The sequence below is a fragment of the Elephantulus edwardii genome, unplaced genomic scaffold (genome assembly GCF_000299155.1).
Source record: "Elephantulus edwardii isolate Elephantulus edwardi_28Jun2011 unplaced genomic scaffold, EleEdw1.0 scaffold00472, whole genome shotgun sequence".
NCBI lineage: Eukaryota > Metazoa > Chordata > Mammalia > Macroscelidea > Macroscelididae > Elephantulus > Elephantulus edwardii.
Genome location: NW_006400222.1, coordinates 156,389 through 165,271, shown reverse-complemented (window position 1 = coordinate 165,271; position 8,883 = coordinate 156,389). Strand labels below are relative to the sequence as shown.

Genomic DNA, 8,883 nt, shown 5'->3' with positions numbered 1-8,883 from the left:
ATAATATTGCATGAGTTCCTTGTTTTTCAATGCAGCATAGTATTCCATTGTGTGAATATACCACAGCTTCTCTATAGATTTGTTTGTTGATGGGGACAATGGGAATTTGAGGAGGGACCCCAATCGTGAGCACACCCAGACAGCTGAGGTCCGAGTGAGGTCCCACAACTGTTTCACCTGCCCTTGTGATCACCCCAACCCTGTGTCGGTCTCATCCCATTTGGCTCCACACCTGTGCCTACATGTCTGGGCAATCAACTTGTCTTTAATCAGGAGCACTTTGATCTGTCTTATAAACATGAGTTTGATCTCACAGGCTCTGAACTGATATTTCCCTGAAGTCAGAAGTTCAGAGAAACACACAAGTGGGGCAGCTACCCAACTGATCTCTAGAGCATTGTCTTCAGGTCAAGAACATATCAATGTCTCGAAGAAAGCAAGTTATCTCACAAAATACGCAGGAGCAAAGCAAGATGTCACCCCCAAAGGGTGACACAGTATCAGTGGGTTTCCTGAAGCTAGAAAGTCTGATGGAACTTTCTGGCACAGAATTTAAAAGAAGAATTATTGAATATATTCAATGGATAAAAGACAAACTTGACGAATTAGAGGATACTACAAGCAAAAACCAGGAGGATCTAAAAACAAAATGCAGAAAAATGCAGAGAAAACAAATGAGGCATTAGCGGCACTGGAAAAACAAGAAACCACTATCCAAAATATGAGGTCCAATGATTCAGACGCTGTCAACATGATGGAGGGACACATGAGCAGAGTTGAAGAGATGGAACACAGAACCAGTGAAACAGAAGACAGGATTGTCACCACTGATCTATAAGAGCAAAAAGCAGACTCAAAAAAGAAGGAAAAAGAAGAAAACCTAAGAATAATGTGGGACACCATCAAGAGAAATAACATGAGCATCATTGGAATCCTAGAAAAGGTAGAAGCAATTAAAGGCACTGAAAAAGTTGTGGAAGAATTACTAGAGGAGAACTTTCCAGGCATAATGAAGAATGAGAGAATATATATTCAAGAAGCTCAGCGAACACCATATAGACTAGGCCCCAAAAGAAAAACATCAAGGCATATCATAGTTAAATTTGCCAGAACCAAAGATAAGGAGAGAATCCTGAAAGCAGCAAGGGAGAAACAAAGAATAACCTATAAGGGAGAACAGATAAGATTAAGTGCTGATTAACCAGCAGAAACCATGCAAGCAAGAAGAGAGTGGAAGGACATATATCAAACATTCAAAGAACACAACTGTCAACCAAGAATACTGTACCCAGCAAAATTATCCATCAAATATGAAGGAGAGATCAAGGTATTCCCAGAAAAGCAGAACCTAAGGGATTTTGTAAAAAAAAAAAAGACCAGCGTTTCTCTCGTGGCCTAGTGGCAAGAAGTTGCAACTGCAATCTCAGAGATGCACAGTTCGAATCCACCAGATGCTCTGCTGGAGAAGGAGGATCAATCTTCTCCTGTACCAGTCATATCTGATTTGACGGCACACACAAAAAATAATGATATCAAATAAATAAAAAAAAGACCAGCCTTTCAGGAAAGACACAGAGATGTCCTTTTTACAGACATACCACAGAAAGTTGCATGGTCCAAAGTAACTAGCAACACCACCAAAAAGAACTCAACACAATGATAGCAATAAGACCTTGCCTCTCATAATCTCACTGAATGTGAATGGTTTAAATGCACCGCTGAAGAGAAAAAGATTGGATAAAAAAAAAATCCATCAATATGTTGTTGTCTACAAGAGACACGCCTGAAAAATGAAGATAAAGAAAGACTAAAAGTAAAAGGGTGGGGAAAAATATACCAAGCAAATGGCAAAGAAAAAAAAGCTGGAGTAGCGATATTAATCTCTGATGAAATAAATGTCAATGTAAAAACCATCACGAAGGACAAGGAAGGTCGCTACATAATGCTGAAAGGGTCAATAGAACAAGAGGACGTGACACTAATAAATATCTATGCACCAAATGAGAGACCTGCAAAATACATAAAACAAACAGTAACAAAACTGAAAAAGGAAATAGACAACACTACTATTGTACTTGGAGACTTCAGTACATCCCTCTCAAAAAAAGATAGAACTACCAGAAAAAAACTCAACAGAGATACTGAAGAATTAAACCACACAATAAACCAACTTTACCTCATAGACATTTATAGGCCAATGCAACCCCAAAAAGTACAGTATACCTTCTTCTCCAATGTGCATGGAATGTTCTCTGGAATAGATCATATTCTAGGTCACAAGGTAAGCATCTATAAATTAAAAAACATGGAAATAATGTATTATTATTTTCAGACCATAATGCGACAAAATTAGAAATTAATAATAAGAAGATAAAGGAGAAAAAATAATATATTTAGAAGCTGAACAACACCATGCTTGAACATGACTGGGTACTAGAAGAAATAAAAAATGAAATTAGTAAGTTTCTTGAAACAAATGGCAATGGGAACACCACTTACCAAAACCTCTGGGAAACAGCTAAAGCAGTAATCAGAGGTCAATTTATAGCAATAAGCAAACACATCAAAAGGCAGGAAAAACTGACCATTGACTCTCTAACCCAACATCTCCAGCAAATTGAAAAAGAACAGCAAGAAAAACGGACACCCTCTAAAAAAGTGGAAATTATAAAAATTAAGGCAGAAATAAATGAAATGGAAAACCGAGAAACAATTGGAACTATCAACAAAATTAGGAGTTGGTTCCTTGGAAAGGTCAATAAAATCAACAAACCACTAGCAAAACTCACAAAAGAAAAGAAGAAGACACAAATAATCTGAATAAGAGATGAATCAGGCAACATCACAACAGAATCAACTAAAATAAAAAAGCTAACATTAGAGTATTATGAAAAACTATATACCACTATCATTCAGCAATGAAAAACCAGAGGTCATTCCCATGGCACCTGAAAGTTCTTAGCAGAGTTAAAGCTTGTTAAGAAAGACCATAAAAAGAAGAGAGAGAGAGAGAGAGAGAGAGAGAGAGAGAGAGAAGAGAGAGAGAAAGGAAGGAAGAAAGGAAGAAAGACCATCTGCAGGTGCCCAGGCTTCTCCGGGAGGGTGTGCTCTTGGTTTTGTCATGCGTCCTTTACCTGAATTCTGACCTTCATGGTCATACACCAAGGTAAACAAAATGGACAAATAGAAAAGACTGTAATTTAGAACAAACCTAGCAGTAATTCAGTTAAAGTTTAGAACAGTTACATTTTCTTTACCATTCCCAGAAAAGGCCATCTCTGAAGGTCAGACGGTCTTAATTAAGCTAACAGAAAGGGAGTGATGCTCATCTACAGACAGATGCTCATCCTCAGTCGGGAGGCAGCCACCAACAAAGGGTTTCAACCTGGAAAGGAAGTCTTCAAAACTGTCCTATGCTAAGGGTAAAAGGATCTAGTCTGATAAGGAGGCCTCCTTCCACTGTCTTTCTAGATGAAAAAGGTCATTCTCCCTTTAAAAATATTATTAAAGAGGTGGCAAGGAAGATGAAAGAGAATCAGTGCCTCTGAATTGTGATATTGGTCAAGAGTAGTGAGTATCTCATGACTGCCAAAGGAGCACACAAATGTGTCTTGGAAGAAATGCACCAGAGTGCTTCTCAGAGGCAAGGAGGGTGAAACCCCATCACACATACTTGTGACATGTTGTCAGGAGGGGCCAGTCCTTGGAAAAAAGACTTCATTGTAGGATAGGTGGACGTTCAGAGAGAGAGAGGAAGATTTTTCAATGCAATAGATTGACTCAGTGATTGTAACAATATGCGTATCAAAAATCTCCAGGGTGGTGCAAGATAGAGTAAGTTTCAGATTTATTGTTCATAGATAGGGTTGTTGTGACTCATAATTGATTTACTAACAACAAAGTACTGAAGAACAATGGTGTCTTTCTGGAGACTAAGGTGCATCTGATACAGGCCATGGTCTTTGCAATCACTTGTTATGCATCAGAGAGTTAGACAATGACTAGGGAGGGTAGATGGAGAATTGATGCCTTTGACCTGTGGTACTGGAGAAGAGTATTGATGTACCATGGACTGCTAAGAAGACAACTGGTTCATCCTGGAAAGGGTTAATCTGGTCTGCTCCTTGGAGGCAAGGATTCTGAGGCTTTGTCTGACATACTTTGGACATGTTGTAAGGAGGGACTGGTCCTTAGAGAGGGGCATCATGTTTGGGAGGGTGGAGGGACAGTGTAGGAGGGAAGACCCTCCATGAGGTGGATTGATTCAGTGACTGGGCTAATCAGGATGGGTGTATCGGAGACAGTGCAATTGGCACAGGACAGAGCAGAGTTTGGGGCTGTTGTACATAGGGTCGCTATGAGTCGCAAGATACTTGACGGCACATAACAACAACAACAGGCCCTTGGGGTCCTCTTTGCCTCTGCCTCTGTGCCCATCAATGTGCTGAGTGTTGAGTCTCACCTGGTCTTAAGTCTTCTAGAGGTCCTGTTTGTGGGTGGGGGTCTATGATTTGCTCTCTCCTCTGCTCATTCCAGCTGCTCAGTCCTGATCCAGCTCCTGAGTGGTCTGTGTGAGGCAGCTGGGTCCCCAGCTCCTGCCTGACCTCTTGAATGGGCTGCATGAAGAGGTTTCCAAGGGGGCAAACTCCAGTTCCTGGGTACCCAGCTCCTGGGTGTGGCCAGCTGAGGAAGTGGCTGAGGGGGCTAGGCTCTGGTTCCTGAGTGTCCTGTGCAACTCCAGCTTCACTTGGTGGTGAGAGGCTGGCCTGAGCTGAGGGCATAAGTCTGGTGAGGGCTAGCCAGCAGCTGCCCCTTCAGTGCCCGTGACATGGGATGGTCCTGCCCACAGGTACTTCCAAGCCTTCATCGTCCTGGTGCTGGTCCTGCTCCTGCTTGCTGGCTTTTCCCACTGGGATGTGAGGCTGCTCACAACGTAAGTCCTGTAAGCCCACAGGGCCTTTAGTGTCCATTCTGTTCCACGTAGCACTAGTGAGGAAAGGCTGGAGGGGTGGGACAGGTCTCAGGGGCAGCAGGTGCCAAAGAGGGTGTTAAGTGAGGGAATGGTTGCTGCTGTGTTGTGCCCATTTCTGTGGGGGAGGAAGCCTCTCACACAGTGAACCCCACCCTCACTGCAGCCAGGGGACAGACGATGAAACCTATTTTGTGCCCAGTGGGTCACTTGGGGCTGCAGAGTTGAGGAGTGCCCCTGAACCAAAGGAAGCACAGATGGGGCAGCCACTGGATTGAGCGGCATATGCAGTTGTGGAGTCATGCAGTTGGGGTGGTAGGAGTGGAGGTACAGAATTGAGAGCACAGGACTGGGGGCTGTTGGGTTGGGGCACAGAATTGGGGACACATGCTGGAGGTCTTGGTGGGAGTACAGGGCTGAGGTGCAGAGTTGGGGGTACCTGCTTGAGTGAGGAGATAGGGTTGGGGTCCTGGGTTAAGGGTACAGGATTGGGTGTTGATGGCTGGGTGGGCGTGCAGAGCTAAGGGTCTCAGGCGGGAAGGCACCGTAGCTGAGACGGGCCCTCCATGCTGTTCCTTCTCAGGCCACTCCAAGAGGCCTCAGAGTCCCCCATCACCAACATCATGTTCCTCAAGACGCACAAGACGGCCAGCAGCACTGTGCTCAACGTGCTCTTCCGCTTCGCTGAGGCGCACAACCTGTCGACTGCGCTCCCTGAGGGCAGGCGCTTCCACTTGGGCTACCCCTGGCTCTTCCTGGCACGCTACGTGGAGGGCAGCGAGAAGGGGCTCCAGGGCCAGGAGAGGCGCTTCAACATCATGTGCAATCACCTGCGGTTCAACCCATCAGAGGTGCGATGTGCCTGGCGGGGTGGGTGGAGCTTCCTGAGGGCTGCAGCTCAGGTGTGTCCTTCAGTGGGTAGGTGGGGGCGAGGGGAGAGAGCATAGCCAGGAGAGTCACGTACCCTCTTCCTCTGCACCCCACAGGTGCAGAAAGTCATGCCCAAGGACACCTTCTACTTCTCCATCCTGCGGAACCCGGCCTCCCAGCTGGAGTCTTCCTTCATCTACTACAAAAACTTCGTGCCGGCCTTCCAGGCTGTGAGGAACCTGAGCACCTTCCTGGCCTCCCCGTGGACCTACTACAATGAGAGCCTCGGCCTGAGGAACGTCTATGCCCGGAACAACATGTGGTTCGACTTTGGCTTCAACAACAACGCCCCACCGGAGGAGAGCTACGTGCGTGCGCGCATTGCAGAGGTGGAGCGGCACTTCCAGCTGGTACTCATCGCCGACTACTTCGATGAGTCCATGGTGGTGCTGCGCCACACGCTGCGCTGGACGCTGGACGACGTCGCCTACTTCAAGCTTAATTCGCGCAGCCAGCGCAGCGTCGCCAGCCTCACGCTGCAAGACCGGGAGCGCGCCCAGCGCTGGTGTGCGCTCGACTGGAGCCTCTACCAGCACTTCAACCGCACCTTCTGGGCCCGGGCGCACGCCGAGCTGGGCCCGCGACGGCTGAGCGCAGAGGTGGCGCAGCTGCGGGCGCGGCGGCGCGAGCTCACCAACTTGTGTGTGCAGGACGCGAAGCCTTCGAACAAGTCACAGATCGTGGACCTGCAGCTGAAGCCCTTCCAGTCCGGAGAGGCGGACATCCTTGGCTACAATCTGCGGCCGGGTCTGGACAAGGCCACCCTGCGGCTGTGCCAGCGGATGGCCATGCCAGAGCTGCAGTACATGGCACATCTGTACACCCTACAATTCCCGGAGAAGCCTCCCAAGAACCTCCAGTTCCTGGAGGGGTAGCGCTAGCTAGGAGCTTTGATCTCCTCTCTGGGTCCCGGGTGGTGCTTGGTCGAGGACTTTGCCCGACTGCTCTCCTTGAGGGTGATGGCACCTACGAGAACCTCTCCCTGGGTCCCCTTCTTCTCCCACAGCCTCAGCTAGGGCAGCCTACTCGGTAACCTCAGAACAGGGAGCATGAACAGGACAAGTGTTAAAAGGTCACATGGTTGGGCCATACGGTCCTGTCTCTCCCTGCTATGCCTTGTGGACACTGGCGCGCTGTAAGTGTGTGGCAGCCTGTGTCCAGCAGGTCTACTGGCGTTGGTTTTTCAATGATAGGTGCGCCCTCCGTGTCTCTGTGTAACATCTGTTGATTCTTGCATGATTTAAAACTTTTCATCGTGCTCTTGCACACTCCACAGACTACAGTACAGTGTAAACAACTTTTCTATGCACTGAGAACAAAAAAATGTGTGTGAATTGATTTATTGTGCTGTTGCTTTATTGAGATGGTCTGGAACTGACTGAACATGAGTCTATGAGACTGACACAGTATCCGTTAGAGAAAATCTGTAGAACTTTGGGTATCTGGGGCTGGGATCCTGAAGACTGTGACCCTGGTGACTAGAGGCCTACACACAGCACCTTAACCTAGGGAATCAGGGCACCTGGAACCACAAAGGGGCAGGGTGCCCTGATATGCTTTCCTGGGGTCCAGCCTTGGGGAACCCTGGAACCAACCTAGGAGCGGGTGCACTGACGTGCTCTCTTGGACCCCCCCTAGAACCACCCAGGAGCAGGGTGCCCTGATGTACTCTCCTGGGGTTCAGCCTTGGGGGACCCCCAGGAACCACCTAGGCTGGGGGGGTGTGCTGTGATGTACTCTCCTGGGGCCCAATTTGGGGAACCCCAGGAATCATCTGGGGGGATGCCCTGGCATTCTCTACTGGGGTCTAGCCTTGGGGGACCCCCTAGAACCACCCAGGAACCATACCCTAATGTACTCTCCTGCAGTCAAGCCTTAGGAGACCCCCAGAAACCACCCAGGAGGGAGAGTGCCTGGATGTTCTCTATTCGGGTGAAACCTTGGGGAATACCATGGAACCACTCAGGGACTATCCTCAGTGCTCTTCTCGGGTCCAGCCTTGAGGTACCTCCAGAACCACCTAGGAGGGAGTTGCCCTGATGCAATCTCCTGAGGGCCAGCCTTGGGAGGACCCTCTGGAACCATCCAGGAAGGGGCTGCCCTCACACATTCTCCTGGAGATATATCCTTGGGAGGGAAACTCTCTTTTTCCCACTCACTGTGAAGTGTTCCAATCCTGAGACCCCACACCAGGACCCTGACCCCTGAGGGGCTTGTGTGTAGCTGTAGGAGTGTCTGAATGAGAGGCTGGAAAGGAAGAAGCCTCTGGACTTCTCAGGGGATCAGATAACCTGAAAAGACATCTCCTGGAACCCTAATTAATTCAGGGACTTCTGGAGGATTGGCCAGTGAGACCAGAAGAGACACTGGTCAGGTTGAGAATGAAACAGCACTTGGAGGTTTAAGAAATATCCTCCAATGGAAAGAGGCCCTGAATAAACAAAGCACTCCTTAAAAAGAGAAACAGGGTAGGAGGCATCTCACTCCCTGATTTTAAATCCTACTAACACTGCCATGGTGGTCAAGACAGCATGGTCCTGGTACAACGACAGACACATAGATCAATGGACTAAATTGAGAATTCAGAAATCGGCCCATCTACCTATAGTCAACTGATTTTTGACAAGGAGATGAAATCAGTCAAGTGGGGAAACAATAGCCTTTTTATCAAATGGTGTTAGCAAAATTGGAAAACTATCTGCAGAAAACTCAAGTAAGATCCACACCTTACTTCATACACAAAAACAAACTCAAAATGGATGGAGGACCTAGGACTAAAACCAAGGACTACAAACTTCATTAAAGAGAAGCTTGGAGGAACTCTAGAAATCCTAATCCACAAATAAAGCCTTGCAAGCGTCCTGAAAAATCTATAGCCAAGAGAGGATAAAATAGATGAATGGAACCTTTTAAGAATCAATTCCCTATGCACATCCAAAAACTTCTCCAACAGGGGAAAAAGGGAAACCACAGACTGGGAAAAA

At 47.4% G+C, this 8,883-nt stretch overlaps 1 protein-coding gene across 1 annotated transcript in view; it reads left to right on the top strand.

Moving 5' to 3' along the window:
- The window catches only part of GAL3ST2 (galactose-3-O-sulfotransferase 2), a 34,720-nt gene extending 27,946 nt beyond the window's left edge, over positions 1–6,774 (top strand). Inside the window, exons 6-8 of the mRNA XM_006902931.1 lie at positions 4,850–4,933; positions 5,553–5,820; positions 5,956–6,774. Coding sequence (XP_006902993.1) covers positions 4,850–4,933; positions 5,553–5,820; positions 5,956–6,774 — 1,171 coding nt within the window. The remainder of the gene's footprint in view (positions 1–4,849; positions 4,934–5,552; positions 5,821–5,955) is intronic.
- Positions 6,775–8,883: the final 2,109 nt, after the last annotated feature.